Here is a 23,064-nt window from a genome sequence, read left to right as displayed (position 1 = left end):
GGACCCATTTGGGGGAAAAGGAATTAGATTTGTTCTCGTTGGCCCCAGAGATGAAACTCAGAAATCAGAAGATGTTGAGAAGAACACCTTGTTAACCAGGAGAGCTCTATGATGTTTAGGGCTGGAATGGCTGCTGGGGTTGGGTGGGGGAGGGGGTTGTGCTTCCTCCCCCCCCCCCCCCCCCCCATGCCCCAGAGGTCTTCAGGCAAAGGTGAGGATGTTTCAACTTGGTTCATGTTGGAGATGGGACAGATGGTCTCCGAAGACCCTCCCAACTGTGAGATTTTGTCAAGTGGATTCGAATCTAGAACTCCGTGGTCTTGGGCCCAAGGGAGCCTGAGAGTGGTGATGCCAGGAACAATGAGGAGAAGGATGAATCGGAGGATGATTCTGAGCAAAGGGAGAATCTGAAAACCATAAGTGGATGTTCCCATCAAGAAGCTGACTCTTTTTGGAGCTGGCAACTAGGCAACCAGCCAGGCCTAGAAATGGAGACAAAGATGACCGAGGAGGGTGATGGGGATTCTAATGTTAATCACAATACTGCCTTTGTGTAGTGCTTTATGGTTTGTAAAACATTATGTATGTTATTTGATGCCTATAATAATTTTGTGAAGTCAGTGCTGCTATTATCCCCATTTTACAGATAAGGAAATTGAGGCAGGCAGAGGTTCAGTGATTTTCTTGCGGTCACACGGTAGGTGCCTGAAGCTGAATTTGCATTCAAGCCCCGTGCTCAGCTTGTTACACCCCCTGGTTGCCTCTGTTTGGATTGGAGGGTAATAGGATCAGACAGTTTCTTGCGTTGGAAAGTTGTCCAGCTCTCCCTCTTCCTGAACAAGGGTCGCTCTCCTCACAAGTGATTGCCCAGCTTCTACAAAGGATTGCCCTGGAAGCCTCCGCGTTCTCTAGTATTATCCTAGATGCGACTGTAGCATTTTTCATTTGGCTGTTGGTCAGTGGGACCCGGGCTCCTCCCCTGCCTGATAGGCCCTAGGATCCTACCGCTGGCTTGGTTTGATCTTTGGTCTCCCCATCTTTCTCTCCTTGCTCTGCAGACAGCAGCGGCAATTCCACCTACAGGCCGCCGCCGAGGACCAAGGAGGTGATGATCAATGGACAGATGGTGAAATTGAAGTACTGCTTCACCTGCAAGATGTTTCGGCCCCCCCGGACCTCCCATTGCAGCGTGTGTGACAACTGTGTGGGTGAGGAGGGGCTGGGGCTGAGGGACAGGGAGCCGGGGAGGGATTCGGGCAGGCCTGGAATCAGCCTCAAAGTCCCCATTGCCAAAGGGGATGGTTGTTCCTGGGATTCTCTTATCGTGTGCTCCAGGTACACAAAGCGCCTTCTCCGGACTACCATGAGCTAGATGGCATAAGTATTGTTGCTGCCCCACCTTATACAGAATGACGTGGAGGCCCAGAGAGGTGAAGGAAACTGACTGCCCCACAGAGCAGGTTTCGGGCCCTTGGAATGTCCTGCCTCCAGCCAAGCTTGGTGTCTGTCCCTCGTGACTTGGCAGGCCTGGGTAGCAGCCCCTTCTCCCTGGCCCCACATGGCTTACAAACAGAAGAGCTTAGTGTGAGTGGGGAGCCCAGGCACAGCCAGGGACGTCCTCTGGGCCTCTGTGCGGCCACAGAGCGGGTCAGAGCTGGAAAGGACTTCAGGTCGCCGACTTCATGTGGAGGACCTTAGAGATCACCCTGCCCAGCTCCTGTATTTAACTGAGGAGGAACCGGCAGACCCAAGTGACTTGCCCAAGGTCACACGGCTAAGAGACAGAGCTGGGATTCAGAGCTATACCCCAGTCCTTATTACAGAGAAGGAGTTAGAGAAGTGGCCCTTCTAGCTCATGCCACTAGCTGACTATGTGACTGCCTATCTCTGAGTTTGTTTCTTCCTCCTCTATAAAAAATAAGAGATTGAAGGACAGCAGGGTGGCTCAGTGGATAAAGAGCCAGGCCTGGAGATGGGAGGTCCTGGGTTCAAGTTTGGCTTCAGACACTTCTTCTAGCTGTGTGACTCTAGGTAAGTCACTTAACCTCCGATGCCTAGTCAATACCACTCTTCTGCCTTGGAACCAATACTTAATATTTGTTCTGAGACAGAAAGTAAGAGTTTTAAGAGAAAAAAAATAAGGGATTGAGCTGGATCTAGTGGCACATACCTATAATCCCAGCTAGGGAGAAAGGCTGAGTTTTATATTTATATATATATAAAACGGTGTATGTATGTATATATATATATACACTGTGCGGTAATGGAATCAAGTTTGTAATTAGGCCCTGTATTCCTAGCCTGTGTGAGGTTGGAGAAGGGGAGAGAGAGAAGAGGGGAGGGAGGAAGCAAGGAGCAAGTTTAAGAGATTGGACTACATAATATTTGAATCTGATTCAGGAGGGCTTTCAGTGGCCACCTAGACCAACAAGAACCTGAACAAGAATCCTTTCCCCAGTATATCTAACAAATGGTCACTTGACCTTTGCTTAAAAACCCAGTAAAGAGGAAGATCCTTTCCAAGAGAGCCCCTTCTCCCAAAGCCCAAAGGGGCTCAGGACAGCTTTCATTGTTAGGGAGTTTTTCCTTTACATCAGACCTAAAATTTCCTCTTTGACCTTCTTCCTATCATTTCTAATTCTGCTTTGTGGGGCCTGCTAGAACCAATGGAATTCCTTTTCTACGTGGCAGCCTTTCAGATACTTGAAGCAAACAATCACATCCTACCATGTCAAAGGTTCTTAGCCTGGGTCCATAGACTTGATTGGGTTTGGGTTTGTTTTTTTTTAATATTTTGATCACTGTTTCACTATAATTGCCTTCTGTTGTTCTGTTACATATTTTATTTGATGCATTTAAAAACTCGATTCTGGGAAGGAGGCCATAGGTTTCTCCAGATTTCCCAGGGAGGGGTCTGTGACACAAACACGACTAAGAGCCCCAACCCTCAGTCTTCTATTCTCAGGCTGAGCACCTCCTGCTTTTTCAGGCAATCCTTGTATGACATGAACTTGTAGGTCTTCTTTCTCTGAGGGGCTGCCTTGCTGCTCTCCATCGTATCAGTGATCTTCTTAGAACAGGGCATCCAGAAGATGAGCCCAGCAGGGCTGTCGCTCTCTGGCCCTGGACCCTGTACTGCTCTTTTTCAGTGCACCGGAAGATTCCATTAACTTCTTTGTTTACTCCTATGAAGCACTTTGCCAGCCTTACAGTGAGTGCTACATGAATGTTAGCTATCCTATTACTCCTTTCTGATGACTCACTTTGAGTTTTTCAATGCACTAAAACCCTTAGATTTTTTTTCAGATAGACAATTAGCCATCACCTTGGGACTTAACTTGGTACCCAAATAGAAGAGTTGGCATTTATCCCTATTACATTTTCTTCTTTTAAGCTCTGGCTTCATCTCAATTCTGTCCAAATGTCTTAAAATCTTGATTCTGTTATCTAGTGGTAACTATCCTTCTGAACTTTGTACCATCTGCATATTTGAGAAAAATGCCATCAGTGCCTTTGTCCAAATCATTGATTACTTGATCCCTGGGGCACTCCACTGGACACTTTCTAAATGAATATCAGTCCATTAATGAGTCCTTCCTGGATCCAGACATTCAACCAGTCCTTCATTTACCCAGTGATATTATCACATATTGCCATTCTTCACTCCACCTTCTCCCCAAGCAAAGCACGAGAGACTGCCAAATACTTTATTACAATTTAGGTAAACTAGGGGCAGCTAGGTGGCCCAAAGGATAGAATCCTGAATCTGGAGTTGGAAAGACCTGGGTTCAAATATGGGCTCAGACTCTTCCTAGCTGTGTGAACTTAGACAAGTCACTTAACCCTGTTTGCCTAGCTCTTGCTCTTCCATCTTGGAGTTGTTCTTAGGACAGAAAGTAAGCATTTAAAAAATTCTAGGTAAATTATACTTAATCACATTGTTCTGATCTACCATTATAATCATTCTTTAAAGGACCTGCTATTTCCAGATTTGTGGGCTCCCATTTGGGGAATTCCTTTAGGAGTACAGATTGCAGCCTTTCTAGAATTTCCAGTCTTAGAAAGGTACCTGAGGCTCATAGAGATGAAGGGACTTGTTCTTGGTCAGTTAGCTAGTTTTGAACTTATCCTGTCTCCCTGACCAGCCTCAGCTGATATGTACCAGGTCACACCACTGCACCACCCATTTAGTAATAACTCTGTCAAAAATGAAATAGTATTAGTCTGACAGGACCTGTTGAAGTCATGTAGGCGCTTTGTGATCACTACTTCCCTTTCTAGATGTCTTCTAACCATCCCTTTAATAATAGTTTCTAGAGTGTCATCAGGAATCCAAGTTAAGCTCATTGGCTTTTGATTTGCCAACCCTTTTGCTTTCCTCTTTTTTGGAAACCAGAACAACCTTTGGACTTCTCTAGACCAATGCTGTGTCTCCTATTTCCCTCTCATGACCTGTTGAAGATCACACTGCTGCCTCAGCAGTCACATCTGCTGGTTCTTCTCTGGGTCAGCTCCCTGGAATGCATCTAAGACAGCTGCTGTTTTCTTCACATACCTTCTTTTTTTTAATTGAAAAATGTTATTAATTAATTTAGAATATTTTTCCATGGTTATATGATTCATGTTCTTTTCCTCCCCTTCTTCCATCCCCTCTCCCATAGCCAATGCTCAATTCCACTGGGTTTTACGTGTTACACATACCTTCTTTACCTTGAATACCAGTTCCCTGGGAGAGGTAGCTAGGAAGGCCTGAGGTCAGGACCCTATTCTCTCTTCTCTGCTGGATATGTGATGCCCCATTGCGGATTACCAAACCTCTGGGCAATACTCTAGGACAATGATGGTGAACCTTTTTGAGACCATGTGCTGAGCTCCGCCTTCCCCCAGAGACCAGATGCTGCCCCACCACCTTACCCCAGACTGAAGAGGGAGGAAGCGCTACCATTGGACTGCTGGACAGAGGGGCGAGTGAAGCAACTCAGCTCCAGTCCTTCTGACTTTCTAGTAACAAACTCTGGCAGGTGACTGTAAGCATGCCCACAGAGAGGGCTCTGCATGCCCTGTCTGGCACATGTGCTATAGGTTTGTTTTAGGACTAAGCTACAAAGAAGGCATCAATAAAGGGAGTTTCTTCTTCCAGGAATTCTCTATATGGATGAATCATGTCTGATCCCATTACCTATTCCTGTCAATTCCCTATTAACTCTCTTTGTTTTGTCATTTCAGGCCAAATGCCATTCTCCTTAGCAGAGAAAACAGAAGCAAAACCAGTTAGAAGCTTTGCCTTCCATTTCTCAGTTCATCATTCTTTTTTTTTTCTCCAGCAGACCTAAAAACATCCTTTATGTAGTCCTTAAGTTTTCCTCAACAGCCTCAGCTCATCTCATACTTTAGCACTACTGACCCTTTCTTAGTGGTCCTTCCATTCTCCATTAAAGGTTCAACCTTCTAGGGGTATCGAGGTGGCTCAGTGGATAGAGAACCAGGCCTCAACATGGGAGGTGCTAGATTCAAATCTGACCTCAGGTACTTCTTAGCTGTGTGATGCTGGGCAAGTCACTTAACCCTGATTGCCTAACCCAGTGATGGCAAACCTTTTAGAGATGGAATGCCCAGATGGCACCCTCACACTGCATGTGACCCCCCCACCCCAGATAGAGGAGGGAGGAAGTGCTTCCATTGGGCTTCTGGACAGAGGGTCAGGTGAAGAATGTCCTCAGGCACAGTGGAAAGGGGGCAGGAGCAGCCCCCTCCACAAGGGTGTCATAGGTTTGCCAACATGAACCTAGCCCTTCCTCTTCTATCTTAGAATCGATACTTAAGACAGAAGGTAAAGGTTATTTTGAAAAGTCGGGGGTAGGGGGGAATTGATGGGACGGGGAGACAAGAGAATTTCTTTCTCCCAACTCTGGTAATTGAGTGGTATGGTGAGTAGAGTGCAGGACTGAATAAGGAAGCTCTAAGTTCTAGTCAGGCCAGACACTTGCTGACTGGGTGATTCCAAGCAAATTGCATTACCTCTGCTTCACTTTCCTCAGCTGTAAAATGGAAATAAAACAGGCCTTACCTTCCAGTGTTGTTGTGAGGATTAAATGAGTTACCATGTAAAGTGCTTTGCTAAACTTAAAGTTATAGATAGATTTTAGCTGTTGCTACTGCCACTACTACAACTGCTGCTGCTGTGACGACGACGACGACGACTACTACTACTATTACTAGCTGCCACTTATACAGGGCCTACTCTGTGCCAGGCACTGTACTTTACAATTATTATCTCATTTGGCTCACGTTAATTAGTAGTAATTAATAGTAACTCTGCTACCATTATTATCTCAGCCTTACTGCAAAACGTTGTCAGTGGTGTCAAAGGAAGTAATAAGTTCTTCATGTTTTTAAGAATCAGATCCAGATCGATAATTTCCCCAGTTTGTTTTCTCAACCCTTTGAAGCATGAAATGAGCATTAAGACAAACCTAGAAATTATTAGCCACTGTGCTTTTGACAGAAAATGTTAAGAGATGTGTGGCTAGTTGGAGTCCTTCCATTGAAGAGTCCTCTGACCTGCCTCAGCTCCAGGCTAGCTGAGTACTTTCTCCCCTTCTCATCTCTTTCCTCTGTTCAGGTAGTCTGGTGGGTACAGTATTGCTTCTCTTTGCCTCCTTTGATCTTTGCCCCAAGGCTTCCTGCTGTGTTCCTGGATTTACTCACTCAAATCTTAAGATTTAGAGTTACTTCATCCCCTTTCTTTTTTCCTCCTTTGTAGCCTTCCAGAGCCTAATCCCAGCTTCAGACTCTGCTGAGTCTAGGCAGTCACATTTGCCTACTTGAGTCAGGATCTTTGGGTCATCCAGAGGCAAGAAATTTTTTTTGCTGATTCCTTCTGGGTGCTTCTCTTGCTAGTCTTCCTACTTTGAGCTACACTCTTTGTGTCTAGCTTGGTGGCCATATAGAGGAAGTTGTGGGACCTGTTTCCCCACACACAAGCCCTACCTCCTCTTCAATTTCAAATCCTTCTTTCTAGATCTGGAGAACTACCTGCAATCCCATTCTGCCCAACTTCAGGGAGGTGCTCTCTATCCATGGCTAAGGGCCTATCATTGCTGTATTTTCAGCTAAAGTTCAGCAATCCAAGTCCTTGGGAGCAGATAATTGGTCCAGGCCTGGAGTTGGGAGATCTTGGGTTCAAATCTACTGCCAGACACTTCCTAGCTGTGTAACCCTAGGCAAGTCACTTAATCCCCATTGTGTAGCCCTTACTGGCCTTCTGCCTTGGAACTGATACATGGTATTGCTTCTAAGACAGAAGGTCAGAGGTTGTTTTTTTTTGGTTTGTTTGTTTTTAATTGAAATCCTCTTCTCGAACAGCTATTCATGTCCCAAATCTTCCAGTTCTCTGAAGCCTTTGCCTTGAATCCTCATCAGGCAGGAGAACACCCCATTGGATGCAAGACCATCATTTCTTGTAGCATCTTTGGTGCCCACAAGAGCCAGCCTAAGGGGGTAGTAGTTGTATTCTTTGCCTCCACCTCTTGTGGAGTCTGATGGGAAGTAATCCTCCATCTCTCCTCTTCTTCCCATTCTTCTGAAGGATCAATTCCACTCATAGCTTCAAGGGCTTTATGTTGTAATTCCTTGGATGATGTATAGCTCACTTGTCTTCAGGAAGGGCCTCTTCTTGTTTTCTGTTCACTGGCCCTTCCTGCCCTCTTCTGGGTGACATCCTTCCACCCATCCCTTCCCCAGATTGTTGGCACAGGTGAGGTGTTCCCTTAGCTTCTTCAGGTCTTCTTTCTGGCTTGTTTTTCCATTAAAGTCTTTCTTCTATTTTTAAAAAAGGAATATTTGATTTTCCCCAATCAACTTAAGAGATGCTAAGCATTCCTCAACCATTTGACCTCTTCTGGGAGAAAAAAGGAGAGTTAATGCTTTGACCCTAGGCCATAGTCACACGGTCTTAATAGATATATGAACATCATGTCCTTGGGGCAGGTCTCTGTCCTCCAAGTTGGGGGAAGTGAGGTCCCCAGTCTGGATGGCTCCTTGTATTAGCTCCCCTGGACAACCACGGTCACAAACAGCTTGGGCCCCTTCACTTCTAAGATTGTCCCCTCCTCTCATCACCTCCTTGATAGCCACACTCAGCTTCCTTTCCCTTCTCTTATCACCACCCAACTCACTCTGTCTTTGTCTCTTTTCCTAATCCCTGACTCTTCCTTTGGGTTTTAATCCTCTTCTTTGAGTCCTCCTTCTCTTCTTCTTTTCCTCAGGTTCCTTTCCTTCCCTTAATGTTCCTCTTCCCCGGGTCTTCCTGACTAAGTTTTTCTTCTTCTCCTGGATTCCCTCAAATGGAGCCTTTTTCAAGTCTGCTGCCTTCATTTCTTCTCCCCAAATTCAGTTCTTGGCCTTTTTGCTGTCACAGAGCCCACCAGATCACCTTTACTCCTTCTGCTTCAATTCCAAATGCCCTTTTGCTTCTTCACTCATATTGCCTGCCACAGAAGCCGGAAGTTAAATTATAATTTCTCCGTTCCCTTCTCCTCCTCCAAACTCTGACTCTGGATCTCTGTTTGGAAAGTGGAGCTGGAAAGATAGCCACATTCTACAAGCATCACAGAATTTAGAATGAGGAAGGACCTTCAGTGTCATTATACGGGGTATCCCAGAAGTCATAGTGACATTTTTAGACTCTGGAGACATCCTGTCCACATAGAGAAACTGAGACCTACAAGGCCACTCCGTAGAAAGTAGCCTAGCTGGGATTCCCATACAGGTGTGGGGGCCGGGTGAGTTTGAGGAAAGCGGGCCCCCCAAAAGAAGATGAAGATGGCTCTGAGGTGGGAAAGTACAATTGGCCTGCTGCCTCAGCCTTGAAGTACATCAGGGCTGGCCCCTGACTGAGGGAGACACACCTTGGCTGATCTAGAGCTCATGCAGGAGCAGGAAGGCCATGATGTCGTTATGAATACCCTTCCCAGGGCAGGGGAGGCCAGTGGGGGCTTCATTTTACAGACTCTGGGATGAGAGAATTTAACACCATCATGTTGGGGAGCTACTCTAATTGGAGTGGGGGAGGGGCTCGGGGTATGATAACTGCCAGGAATGGGTGCTTCCAGTGGCTGGGGCCGTGGGAGCCACCCAGTGTGAATAGCTCAAAGGGAGTGAAGAGGGCTGGGTGACGAGATCCAGGTGAGCTGGGCCCCAGTGACTGTGCAGGGCACTTGCCATGAGCTCATTGTGCTGGCTAAGCAGCGTCAGCTTCAGCCCTCTCTGACTAGTTGCCCGCCATGTGGGTGAATCAGTGGGTGTCATTCATCTTTGTGAATCAGCCCTGCCCTGCCCGTCCCACAGGCTGCAGTCTGGGGCGAGCCCTGCCCTGCCCGTCCCACTGGGAACTTTCCACAGCAGCCTGGGCGTGACAGTCTCCAGGGTGAGCTCAGCTCTCTTCCCTGGACCCAGCCTCTAGTTCTCTTCCCTGGCTGCCGTTTGGCAACTGTTACTCTAACGGCTGTGGGTCAGCTCTGGTGGAATAGGGATCGCTAGCCTGGAGAAGAGAAGACGGGTGGTGGCAGGCAGTCAGCATCCATAAGCATTTATTAAGCACTCACTGGGTGCCAGGCCCTATAGGTAATTCAAGTCTCAACGGTCTGGAGAGCTGCCAGATAAAAAAGGGCTTCCTCTTGTCTTGCCTCTGTCCAGAGAATGGAATAAGGAGCTGAGAGGGCTCCGTGAGACAGACTCCCTGGGGAGGAAAGCTGCCCAGGACACTGCACTGCTTCAGACAGTGGCGAGTTCCTCACCCCTGGAGGCCCTCGAGGGAACACTGAAATTCCTCTTGCAGGACAGTTTGGGCTGGATGACATCTGAGTCCTTAGACCCAAAGAGGTTCCCAGCCTGGGGATCAACGGCCCCCTTAGCCGAGCGCAGTCCAGCCTTCTCTGCTGGCCTGTGGAGGACATGGCCATGACCCTTTCCCTTATCACTTCCTCTCTGCAGAGCGGTTCGACCACCACTGCCCATGGGTGGGCAACTGTGTAGGAAAACGGAATTACCGCTTCTTCTATGCCTTCATCCTCTCCCTCTCCTTCCTGACTTCCTTCATCTTTGCCTGTGTCATCACCCACCTGACTTTGCGTAAGTAGAGGGTGGGAGGTGGGGAAGGGCTGCACCGGGCCAGGGCCCTGTGGTGGCCGTCCCTCGGCATTCATCGCTCTCTGCTGTTTTCTCCTTGTAGGTTCTCAGGGAGGCACCTTACTCGACACTCTGAAGGAGACACCAGCAAGATATCCTTTGGGGGTACCGCTAGAACCTAGTTTTTCCCTTGGCCTGGTTTCTTCTTTTCTCTCCCTGTGCTGAGTGGGAGGGACGTGAGATATGTATGTCCAGCTGCATGCCAGGTGTCTGGTATTTGTCTGCAGCTTTGCTATAGGATCTGGAGATGGCACAGTGAATACAGCACTGGGTCTGGAGTTAGGAAGACCTGAGTTCAAATCCCACCTCAGACTAACTTGGTGAGGCTGTGAAAGCCACCCAAAACCTCCACCTGCCTCTGTTGTCTTATCTGTAAAATGGGGAATATCACAATATCTATTCCCCAGGATTGTTGTGAGGATCAAATGAGATCCTATTCATAAAGCCCTTTGCAAACTTTTGAGTGCTAGATCAATGCTAACGCTATGTTATTATTATTGTCACTACTTATAACTACAACCATGATGACAATGACAACGGTTACTGCATGAGGTTGTATTTCCTGGTCCCCGTGAAGTGTCAGGCCTTGCTCTGGGTGATCAGGTGTTGTGTCGGCAGAGGTCGAGGGAGAGTCAGAGGAGATGGTTCATACGTAAGTGGCCCTGTTAGAATGCCCAGTGCCTTCTGTAGAGTTCTCCATGTGTGAAGTCCTAGGGAACTCAGAGACCCTCAGGTGTCCCTTCCTGGCCTCAGTCTGGTGTGTCAGTCAGGCGATAAGAGACTGGTCTCTATAGAAAGGGGAGAGAAGGCAAAGGGAGGATTGTTGGTGACTACATTTCTTTGCCTGCTAGAGAAGCCAAAAGAAGGAGAAGAGGATGGAGAGAAGGTTGGAGGGTAAGATGGTCTGAGCCCCAGGGCTATATGGGAGAATGATAACCACCAAGGTTGATTCTGTTTAGGGGAAAGACAGAATTAGAAATCCAGGGAGGGACACACCAACTATTGGTTGAAGGAATGAAGAAACAAAGACCAGCAGAGTTCACAATCGCCTCTCACCCTGCACATCCTTTGTGTGTGAGGTCCCCAGATCGGGAGGGGTGTAGTATGGGGGAAGGACAGGCCTCAGAAGAGAGAAGGGACTCTTGGTTGGTTGGGGCAGGGAGCTTGAAGTGGCAAGTCCTCCGTGCTTCAAGGTCCTCCATCATATGCCTCCTGGCAGAGCTGTTCAGAAAGGAAACCTATCCTGTCAAGACTCAGGGGAAGAATTGTGCCCCTCAGGGAGCTTGGGCCCAAACCACAGTCACCCCAGGCTAGTTAAGGTGCTGCTTCGGGTCTCAGAAACGTCTATGTTGGACTGCCCCTTCTCGGCATCAAGCCCTGATCCCTTGAGAGGGACCACAAGCCAAGCTTCTCATCATAGTGATGGCTTAGCCATCAAGAGGGGTTTACTGTCTGCCTTGTGAGGTAAGTCATACAGTGCTCTTTATCCCCATGTTACGGATAAGGAAAATGATCCCCAGAGGGGCCACACCCTGCCCAACATCCCCTAGCTATAAACGAGTGTCATCTGACACCCAAGTTCCGAACTCCCCCTTGGGCCATTTGTCTACACCTGCCTGTCTTCAGCTCTCCTTTCCTCTCCTTCCTTGGGAAGTTATGGTTTCCTTGACCTCCTGCTCACTGTGCTGGAGCTGGTGATTTGCTTCTTCTCCATCTGGTCCATCTTGGGCCTCTCAGGGTTTCACACTTACCTCGTCGCCTCCAACCTGACAACCAACGAGGATGTGAGTACAGCCAGGGCACGTTCTGGGTACCAGCTGGGAAAGGAAGTGGGGACTGTTGGGTCAGCAGAGCAGACTGAACAGAGGAAGGGCTGGACCTCCAGCACTGGCAGAGACCTAGGAGGCCATCCAGATTCCCAGCCAGACTTGAACAAGAATCTCTTTTACAATGTTGGCGACAAGCAGGCAGCAAGGCCTTCTATAAATGGGAATTCATTGTCTCCAAGGCAGCTCATTCCACTTCTTCCATAGCTCAATCAGGTCTGAGCCATCTCTGCTGGAGCTTCTACCCATCACTCTAGTCCTGGGCTCCTGGGCCAAGAATATCCATCTGAGCCCTGTCAAGAAGTCTAATCCCTCTCCCAAATGACAGCCTTTCAGATACCTGAAGAGGTGTCCTATGGGTGGCCTCCAGGTCTCTCATCTGTTGTGTTCACCTTCTGAGCGCCGTAGACCAGGGCAAAAGCCAGCAGGGCTTTGATCTCCCTGCTTTCTGTTGATACTGTCTTAAACAGTGTGAGCACACTGGCTCAGTTGCCCAGATACTTTGTCTTAAAGACCTGTATCTCAACTTCCTCCAGCAGTTTGAAAGGATGCACATCTGTGACCCCAGGAAGACAGCCCCTAATATATGTAGGGCTTTGGGGCTTCTCATGAGAAAAGCCAGCCCTGAAACTGGGCCTGCATATCAATGGTAAGGCCCCAGTGAGGACCTTGAATTCAGAGCCTTGGCTTTCCCCAGGGAAGTAGAGTGGAAAGAACACTAGATTAAAGCAGAGAATCCAGTACCATGTTATTGGCCACGTCACTCCTTGGGCCTCAGTTTCCTCTGTAAAATGAGACAGTTGGACTTACCTTCTTTCAGCTATAAATCCGCGATCCTGTTTTCCAGGCTCAGTCAGGATTATCTGTCATGTACTGTCTGCCCTTTGGAATAATAACAATGGCTCCGTGGGGAAAGCCCCCAGCACCTTGGATAGAGCCCTGTGGTGAGCTTTTAGAAGGGCATGGACAAGAGGTACTCACCCAGGAGAGGCACACCTGAATGGGTCACAGTCTGCATCAGGAAAGGATTCCCAAATCCCTGAGATCACACATTCAGTTGAGTAACTCATTTATATAGTGCTTGAGGGTTTAAAAAGTGCTTTCTCCACAAAAACTCTGTGAGGTGTGCAGTACAGCATTCCTTTTACAGATAAGGAAACTGAGACTCATTACTGCCCTGGATGAGTTCAGGTTGCCTGGCCCAGATGAACCTCTGCATCCTTGTGTTCTGAAAGAACAGGCAGATGGATTGCTAGCTTTGAAAGATGGTGGTGAACAGGAGAAACAGCACGGGCCTGGAGAAGGCTAATGTTCTAGCTTTCAAAAAAGGAAGAAAATGGAATTTACAAGGCCAGTGAGGCCAGTGAAAATCTCTTGTGCAATTCTTGAAGAAGACAGCAAGTTTAATGGCTAGTACCCAGGAAGTGTCCCTAGTGTTTTGACATCAGTGTGGAAGGAACATGTTTTTTAAACCCTTAGAATCAGTACTATGTATTGGTTCCAAGGTGGAAGAAGAGTAAGGGCTAGGCAATGGGAGTTAAGGCACTTTCTCAGGGTCACACAGCTAAGAAGTGTCAGCTCAGATTTGAACCCAGGACCTACCATCCTTAGGCCTGGCTCTCATTCCACTGAGCCACCTAGCTGCCCTCTGGAAGGAACTCCTTATAGGAGTACTTAAGGGATCTTGGCTTGGCCCCACACTGTTTAATTCTCTTGCCAATTATTTGGATAAAGTATAGAGGGCATGCTTAGCAAATCTTCTTTTGTCCCCAAACCAGGAAGAAATAGCATACCGCATGATACTGTTCTAAACTATTTTCATCATCTAGAACACTGGGCAGAATCAAATCAGATGAAATTTATTAGAGGAGAATATAAAATGTTACCCAGGAGTTCAAAATAGTTTCAGAAGTATAAGATGGGGGGAGAAAAGACCAGAGATTTTAGTAGATAACAAAGTTAATGTGTTAGCAGTGAAGCATGGGAGCCAAAAAAGTTAATGGCATTCTTGGACCAGCATGGCTAAATTCAGAGAGGTTCATCCCTAGCTTGGCCCTAAGGTGAAGGAACTTTTAGCTGGGGCCATTTCTTTTTTAATGTTTTTTAATTTTTTAGTTACATATAGAAACAATTTTTGACAATTGCCTCTTGACATTTTAGGGTACAAGTTCTCTCCTTCCTTCCCCTCTCCCCAAGGCAATGTATAGTCTTATATAGGGTATACACATATTGCACACACAGTAGAAATCTCCTGAAGGAACTAGAGTGGAAGATGGCATGCTCTGATCTGTTCTCAGACTCCAGAAGCTCTTCCTCTGGCTGTGGCTATCTTTTTTCTTCATGAGTCCCTTGCAGTTATCTTGGGGATTGCTTTGCTGAGAGTGGTTTAGTCCTTCACCATTTGTCATTGTATAATATTTCTGTCACTATATACATTGTTCTGGTTCTGCTCACTTCACTCTGTATCAGTTCATATAAGTCTTCCCAGGTTTTTCTGAACTCATCCTGCTCATCGTTCCTTACAGCACAATAGTATTCCATTACAACCATATACCATGGCTTGTTTGTCCGTTCCCCAAGTGATAGATAGATACCCTGGGGCCACTTCTGAAAGCGGTGCACTAATGTTTGGTGATATGTGGCCTCTGCTTTGGGGGTTTTGGGTGGTCAAAGCATGCCTGTGCTCCTCTTTTTGAACCCTTACCTTCTGTCTTAGAGTTGATACTGAATATCAGTTTCCAGGCAGAAGAGCAAGTGCTAGGCAATGGGAGCTAAGTGACTTCCCTTTTGCAGATTAAGGTAGGACCTGAATTGCACCAGAGAGCCCTCTGCTATCTGTGTGTCCCCCAGTAGTCAAGAGAAGTCATAGGAGCACTTTTTTGGTAGCACAGAGTTGGAAAGAAAGTGGGTGCTCATTGATCAAGTAAAGGCATTACTTAAGAAAAGGAAAAAAATGGAGACTCAGACATGTGGAGAAGTCAAGTTGGAATTCCCACTTGGGGCTCTTATGAGACACCTTCACACAGCCCCCCCCCCCCCCCCCATCATCCCTGCTTACACTCATGTAGGAAGAAGACCCACACAGGAAGGGAAGGAGCCTGAGAGATTTGAGGACATGGGATCCAGTCAGCTCCCAGACTAAAAGCATCTCTTGACTCTGCAACAGCTCCTTGGAGGGAATTCAGGAGGCCCAGAAGAGTAAGATCCAGTGCTGGGCCTCCTTAGGCTTCCATTCTGCCTGGGAAGATGAGACCCAGCTGCACACTCATTCCTGAGTGCCCACACCCAAACAGGAAGCTCTCAGAGAGGTCATCTGTGTTAAGTGCTTCAGAAGTAGCTGGATTAGTTCAACAGGGTCGAAGAGGAGTGGGAGCAATGCCTGTGGCCTGGAGGGAAGGACACAGAAAAGGAGGCTAATAGTGAAGGAACTGGCCCTCTGGGTATCAGATTACATACACAGACACTTTGGCGCACACAGAGACACACCCACTGCACCACACCACACATAAACAGGACCCCAAAACTCACCCTTATCGAGTGGCACTTTGTTTGGAGTTGGCTCATTAAATCTCCTTTCCCCCCACCCTTGCCTTTAACTTGACCTCCTCTACTTCCAGATCAAAGGCTCATGGTCCAGTAAGAAAAGTCCAGAGAATTCCACTAACCCCTACAGCCATAAAAGTGTTGTCGCCAACTGCTGCGCTGTGCTCTGTGGGCCTCTGCCCCCAAGGTAAGCATCCCTTTCTGGAGTCTGGCTCCTGAGGTTCCCCAAGCATCAAACACTGGGGCCTCTGCAGCTCTTCTAGGCTTTCTTCTCAGCCTAGCCACCAGGCAAGGCCAGGGCCCTGGCCCAGGATGGGGAAATAAGAGGATCATCTTAAGGAGGCAGACCAAAAAGGGTGGTTGGAGGCTACTTGGTCCAGCCTCTCTCATTTTGCAGAGGCTCAGGGAGGAGAAAAGGATTTGCCCAAGACCATACAAAGAGGAAGTGGCTGAGCTGGACTGTGCTTGTCTCATGCTTTCAGGCTGTTCTGCCTCACCAGGCTACTTCTTAAGAGGTGAGGGCAGTTGGTGTCAGAGTGACCCCTTGCTGAGGAACAGATGGACTATAAGAGGGAACCAGTCACCAGAAACCTCAAAAGTGACAGACACACAGGTCACTTAGTGCAGTCCCTGAGCCATTCCAGAATTTCCCCAACAACATGTGGTCTATGTCCTCAAAGATGCTAGAGACCTGGAGATGCCCTGAGAAACGCCAGTCTAAGAACTGCCATGGGGAAGACATTTAGAATTCCATGCATATTAACATCAGCCTCACTAACGTGTGCACGGTGCTTGAAAATGTACAAAGCATTTTTTCCTATATTATCTCATCTGATCTTCCCAACAACCCTGGGAGAAAAGTATTTTTGTTATACCCATTTCCAGAGGAGGAAGCTGAGGCTGAAAGTCCAAGGTCATACAGCTAGTAAAGTAGGCTTCAGAAATGGGATTTGAACCCAGGTGTTCCAGACTCAAAGTCCAGTACCATGGTCACTGTATCAGGCTGCCTCTTGGGGAAAGAGAAACCAAGTCCCTGGGCTTCACTCCTTAGGCCCCTCAGAAGGGTCTTGGCTACCACCTGTGGCTCCTAGAAATAAGTTCATGAGATTCAGAACGGGTCTTTTAAGATTTAGTGCCAACCAATTCACTTTACAGGTGAGGAAACTGAGTCCCAGAGTTAGGGGACCCAGCTCCCAGACAAGTACTCTGTACAGCAGACTTCCTCCCAACTCTTCCCAAACTGGCTGGGGTGCTGAAAGTGGCTCCAGGGCCCAGCTTTTATCCTCCTCACAGAGGGGGAGGGGGACATCTCCTTGACTCCGCCTTCACCAGAACCCCAAGCATGGAGCCCAGTTTGTCACCAGAGGGAGCTGGTGGGTAGGACTGGGGTATGAGTGGTCCAGGAAGGAGGCTCTGGGTAGCTTGGGCAGAATGTTAGGTGATTGCTCATACAGATCTACCCTGCAACCAACTGCTGCTGTGGCCTAGTCTCTACTTCCCCTTCCTTCCCTGGGGCCTCAGCTCTGAAGGGAAGAGGGTTGGGCCTAGGTGCTTTCTCAGGGCCTTCTTCCTGGAGGAGAAACAATACAGAAAGCCAAAGCCCATCTCTGGCCTTGGCTCCCAGCTAGAGAAACCTTTGAGCTCATCAAGTCCACCCCCTTCATTTTTCAGAGAGGAACTGAGGCCCAGAAACATTATGGGACTCCTGGGGTCACCCAGGCATTAAGTGGCAGAGGTGAGATTTGAACCCAGCTCCCTTACCTCTATAGCCAGTGCCTTTTCCACTTTATCATACTGGCTAGTTGTTATGAGGAACTTTGACTTCAAATTCAGGGCTCTTGCCCCTGTATCCTGCTTTCCCTCAGCCTTCCCTCCAGCCTACCTGTGACTCCTCACAGTAGCTAAACCAAGGCCTGGGCTCTCCTCCTCCCCTTCCTCCCTTGACTATATGAACAAGCATTAGAAGGCCTCACATCCTGGTGAACCCAGGAGGGAGAGAATTCTGTAAGAAGCCTAGAGTCCCCGATACAATTTTACTGCTCTCCCAGGCAGGAAGCATTTATTAAGTGCCTATTGTGGACCAGCTACAGGGCTAGGGACACCGAGACAAAGCCAAAGCAGGCCTTACCCTCAATCAATGAAAATTCACCTTCCTCTCTTTTCCACTAAGAAAGAAAGAAAAAACCCAGGCAAACCCTCATTACAGACATATATAGTCAGGCAAAACAAGTTCCCTCTTTGCCCATGTCCAAAAAACTGCCTCAGTCTGCTTTTTGACCCCATTGGTTCTTGCCAGGAGGGTAGGCGGCAGGCCTCGTCATGGGTCCTGTGGAGTTGTGGTCGGTTATTACATTGGTCAGAACCTGAAACTTTCATAGCTGGCCATCTCACAGTATTGCTGTTCCTGCCCATGATGTTCTCCTAACTGTGCTCACTTCTCTTTGCAATCTTCTCAGGCTGTCAGTAACTGTCCCCTTTGTCATTTTCGACAACATCATATTTCATCATATTTATATGCCACAACTTGTTCAGCCATTTACTACCATTCCCCAATTCTTGGGCATTCCCGGTTCTAGTTGTTTATCATCACAAAAAAGAGATACCAGAATTATTTGTGTAAATGTGCACTCTTCCTCTTTGATAACTTTGGGACATAGACCTTGTAGGGCTATTACTGGGTTGATGGGTTTGCAGTTTAATGACTTTGAGGCCTTGGTCCCAAAGGGCTCTCCAGAATTCTGACTCGGTTCTGTAGAGCTTCCCTAGAAAGGCACTTACATTCTACTGAGGAACACAGCATGGACAGATTTCCTTAATAAACAGGAAGCATTAGCCTGTGGCTATTCCTCACTAAGAGTAGAGACTGTACTGATGGTTGGAGAGCCAGCCCTTCTCCCTTCACTGTCTCCCAACATTCATTTGCTTCCTATTTCCCCATCAATTCCTAATCCAGAAGAGTTCACAGATTAGAAAGGCAGTGATTTCCCATCACTAGAGATATTCAGTCAGGCCAGAGGCCCACTGGGGTTATTGGAGATTCTTGCTTCAAGCAGGGCTTGAACGAAATCTTTTCCAACTCACATTCTACACTTCAAGGGCTTGGGTTTCGGATCATCCTGCTTCTTGGGCTTTTCTCCCTAGAGGCTGGGTCTTGTTGATTCTCTCATCCCAGGGGGAAACCAAGCTGCCTGCTTCCTCTTCCCTTCCTCTCACATGCATGCAGAGGGCAGGCAAGGGCTGCTTGGTGGCAGAGAGCTCTTGACCCAAAGGTTCTCTCACTTTTGTGTGTGTTTTTTTAAGCTTGATTGACCGGAGGGGATTCGTTCAGCCTGATACCCTGTTGCCCTCTCCCACCAAGAACGAAGAACCTACCTGTGGAGCCAAGCCAGACAGCAGCATGGTAGGAGGCCACTCTTAGAGGAACTCAGTGCTTGCCAGGCTGCCAGTCCCTCTTCCCTGCGCCCACTGCCTCCCCGTGCCTGCTGGACCCACCCCCACCGGGGCAGAGCTACCAAACGCTCATGTCAAGCCTCCTATTTATTTCTGCACTCCCCCCCCTCCCCATTCATGGCTGTTCCTGATCTCTTCTGTTGCTGCCCCTGGCCCATCCCAGGGGGATTCCCCTTTGCCCAAGTCCTGGAGCCATGTGAAAATGACCAGAGACTCCCTACTGGCTCCCAGTGGTGAGACAAGAGAACCTCCACCTGGTCATAGTTGGGAAGATGGAGGGCTGGACAAGTGCCCACATTGCCATAGAGAACCAATTTCTTTGCCTTTTATACCCATGTCTGTGCTGAGGAGGTGTAGCCCTGGATGGTTGGATGTGGATGAGGAGGCCCCAGGCCTGGCTGGTCTAAGAGATCCAGAGACCGTGGGCCGCCGTCACAGGGAAGTTTGGGAGCCCCAAAGGCTTAGCAGGCAGAAGAGCAGATTTCAGAGTCTGGCGTCAGGGTTGCCTTTGTCTTATTGTTCTTGATTGACTCCTGGGAAGCAGCCAGGCCCCTGCTCGGAGCTATCTGATAGGGTCGGGCCGGCGGTCCAGTGATGGTAGGAGGAGGACAGTGTCCCTATTTAAGGCTCCTGGAACAGAGGGAGCCAGCCCGCCTGTGGCCAGTGGGCCCAGGAAGCATCCATGTGCTTAGATTCCTGGGCCTTGGATTAAGCAGTGAGAGCCCTTCCCTCAGGCCCCCCAGAGACCCTCCACCAGGCTCTCCCACCTCCCTAGTGTGGGTGAGACACACACACTCATGCACACACACACAAACATGCTGGCAATACTTGAAATGGGTGTTATTGAAGCTGCTGGGTATTTTGCACAATTTTATAGAACTCTTTTCTACATAGAATTTTTAAAAGAAAAAAAAATCCTCAGCCCCGTTGTTGTTTCTCTAGTGCTGGGTGGTGTTGGCAAGAGCAGGTTGGTTTTGTGATTTTGTCACGAGAGACCTTATGGTTTGTTGTGAGTGTATCTGGCTGTGTGTGTGTATGAGTGTGATTTTCATGCGTGCATGCCTGGCTGATTGGCTGGGTGTCTCCCACTTCCCCACGTGCCTGTGTTCCCACTTGTGGGCCCAGCAGCAGCAGGCAGAGGAGCCCTATGAGCCATGGGTGCTGGGAGAGTGAGTGAGTGTGTGTGTGTGTGTGTGTGTGTGTGTGTGCGTGTGCCCGCGCGCATGTGTGCACACTGCTTGTGAATGACAACTTGGAGTTCCCAGGAGGGCCAAGTGCCCATGCTGGGTGTCCTCCCACACTCTCTTCCCACCTCCCACCCCCACCTCCCAACCACGGACTTTGATGTCGGAATCCTGGTAGCTGGGTGACGCCAGGGCCCCCCTCCCTTCTCCACGATGAACTTCCGCCTGAAATCTGCCCCAACAAGCCAAGTGCATTGGGTGGGGTTGTGGGAGTATCAGGAGATGGGAACAGTCCCCGCAGCCTGTGGCCCCTTCCAGCAAGGGAGAGCATCCGAGCCCGGAGCCCCTCGAGAGTGGCGGATGGCCTCCACCCGTGCCGTGGGAGACGGCCCTTGGAGAGGAGGGGCCCTTGGAGAGGAGGGACGAGTCAGGGTGTAGCCCTGGGGAACGACTGAGCCGGGGCTAGAGTTAGGCCCCATTCCCTGCCTCCCCTCGCTGCCTAGAGCCTTAGCACCTCTCAGGAGCAGGGAGAAGCCCCGGACTGGCCCGTCCACCGCGGTCCTTTAGGCGTGGCTATTCCAGGACGCTCCTGAGAGGAGCGAAGGCTTCGGGACACTCCCATTAATGTTCCCTTGGGCCAAAGGGCCCAGGGTTGGAGAGCCAGTTTGTCTAGAAGTAGCCGCTGCCCAGGGACCTCCCGGAAAGCTCAAAGTGGCCCGAGCGTCGTGTCCCTGGCCCTGCGGAGGAGAGCAGGGGGACGCTGGCTTGGGTGGGGGTGGGGGGAGCCCATCTGCCTTTCATTGAAGCCAGTGTTCTTTGTTCCTGCCTGTAATAAAATTTTTATTTTTAAGAGTTGATTTGCTTTGGTTGGCTTTATTTTTCCTTTGAAAAGGGGGGAGCTGGTGGTGACTCTGCTTTTCCGTCCGAGGTGTGGGTCCCTCTAGGGAGGAGGGAAAGCAGAGCCATCTCACCCGATTCTGCCGAGGCTGCAGACCACATAGGCCAGAGTAGAGAGGGCCAATGGCCGGACCGCCCAGGGCGTCCTGTTTGTCTCTTCTCCATCTCCCTCCTCCTCCCTGACCATCTTCATCGGTCCCTCGCCAAGCCATCTTCTTTCCACTCCCAGTAACCTCTGAGTGAGTCTGGAAGACCCTGGAGCCGCCCCCACCTCTGTGCCCGGGGGAGAAGTGCCAGGCAGGCAGCTCATAACGCTGGCACTCTCCGCTATCTCCCCTCCCAGGAGGACACCTGTCAGGACTTTGCCATCTCCTGCACAGCCTGAGGGGAGCTAACAGGCCTCCTTGCTGAGGGTTAGCTGGTAAGACCGCGCCTCCCCGCCCACCCCCATCTCACCCTCATCGCATGCCTCACAGAAACCGTCCATCCGTCTGGTGTGGTGTGTCGTGTGTGTGAGTGCTCTGTAGGAGGCCGGGGAGGGGGGAGCTCGCCTCAGGCTCCCCTGACCCCTAGGAAAGAGGATGGAGGGTTGAGGCGCTGAGGCCGGTGACGTCAGCACCCCGAAGACGGAGGCCCCCACCTGGTCCCAGTCGCGCTGGTAGCCGCAGGAGAGAGGCGGGAAGAGGGGACGCGCTGGCAGACTCCCCTCCCTCAGGCTTTCCTAGGCCCTGGCTAGAGTTGGGCAGAAGAGCCCCCCGCCGTGGAGCCAGAGCTCAGGCCGGGAGTGTGGGGGCCCTCGGCTTTCTCCCGCTGCAGTCCTTTCCGCTTGGTTTTATTCCTTCTTTGTTCTGTGTCTTCCATGATCCTCCTCAGGGCGGGGGCCCACCCCCATCCGGGTAGCCTTGCCTCACTTTCCCCAGGCCTCCCCCTCCTGAGCGGGTCCACTTCTAACCTCTCTCTTCTCCTTCCTTGCTGTCCCAATGATGGGGGAATTCCAGGGCGTGAGGGGCCTTAAAGAGCTTTTGAGGACCGCCGCCTTCTGCCTCTCTGGGAGAAGCTCCGAGAAGGCAGGGCATCCTGGACCCCCCCCTGCCTGAAGCCTCGGCCGCTCTGCCACCGTCTGTGCCTCCGGGGCCTGCTCCGCAAGGGCCCCTCCTGCCCCTCCTCCGGGGCCTGAAAGAAGCTTCCCCTGCCCTGCCGCTGAGCGGAGACCCTTCCCCTCCCCCGCCGTCAGAAGCCATAAAGCCGTGAGCAGCCCCCCTTCCTCCAGCCTTGTTCCCCGACTCACAAGGAGCCAGGCCTTTCCCCAGTCTTGCCTTACTGCCGTCCCCCCAGCCTAGGCACAGCCATCCTCGCCTCGCTGAACAAGTTTTCTTGGGAGTCCTTCGTGCCCATGACGCTGCTGAACAGGTTGGGCGACTGCTTGGAGCACCCCGGCCCGCCGGTTCCCACGACGCCGAGCGAGCCTCCCCCTGGAGGTGCGGGTGGATGCGGGCCCTGCGGAGTGAGACCAGGCCGGAGAGGGGGAGGGTGGCGTCGGGCTCCTCGTCTTTGCCTTTGACCTTTTTACGCACCAAATAAAGCCGCTTCTCCTTGCTGGACCCTCGCTGCTTGTGTTGCCTTCACTCTGGGCTGCGGGAGAGACATGGGGAGGCGTCTTGGGGCTGGGGGGGACGTTACAGAGCGCTCCCCTCGCTCTGGGGCCCAAAGGCTGGTCTGTGTTGTAGATTGGGAAGCGAAGGTGAGACGGCCTTTGCCGGGATCATGGCGGCCGCTGCAGCGTCCTCTGGCTCTAGGCCCACCTCTTCCGTTTAAAAGAGTATTCATAAACCGACCCTGACCTTCCCCTTAGAATCGATTCTGTGGGCGTGGGCAGGGCTAGGCAATGGGGTCAAGTGACCTGCCCAGGGTCCCCCAGCGGGGAAGTCTGAGGCCACACTCTTCTGACCACTCCGCCACAGTGACTCCCAATTCTT

General features: G+C 50.0%; 1 protein-coding gene across 5 annotated transcripts in view; it reads left to right on the top strand.

Moving 5' to 3' along the window:
• Window positions 1–22,689, top strand: part of ZDHHC18 (zinc finger DHHC-type palmitoyltransferase 18) — a 40,071-nt gene extending 17,382 nt beyond the window's left edge. For 2 of the 5 annotated variants that reach the window (XM_056795468.1, XM_007491377.3), the window contains exons 3-9: window positions 1,059–1,208; window positions 9,994–10,131; window positions 10,232–10,280; window positions 11,870–11,972; window positions 15,632–15,744; window positions 18,858–18,957; window positions 22,087–22,689. In XM_056795468.1, coding sequence (XP_056651446.1) covers window positions 1,059–1,208; window positions 9,994–10,131; window positions 10,232–10,280; window positions 11,870–11,972; window positions 15,632–15,744; window positions 18,858–18,957; window positions 22,087–22,185 — 752 coding nt within the window. In that variant the 3' untranslated portion in view covers window positions 22,186–22,689. Of the gene's footprint in view, window positions 1–1,058; window positions 1,209–9,993; window positions 10,132–10,231; window positions 10,294–11,869; window positions 11,973–15,631; window positions 15,745–18,857; window positions 21,047–21,431; window positions 21,510–22,086 lie in introns of those variants that run through there. The other 3 variants (XM_056795469.1, XM_056795471.1, XM_056795470.1) reach the window with 3 other exon arrangements.
• The last annotated feature ends 375 nt before the right edge of the window (window positions 22,690–23,064 follow it).

Source organism: Monodelphis domestica, chromosome 4 (assembly GCF_027887165.1).
Source record: "Monodelphis domestica isolate mMonDom1 chromosome 4, mMonDom1.pri, whole genome shotgun sequence".
NCBI classification, from domain to species: Eukaryota; Metazoa; Chordata; class Mammalia; order Didelphimorphia; family Didelphidae; genus Monodelphis; species Monodelphis domestica.
This window is presented reverse-complemented; position numbering and strand designations above follow the sequence as displayed.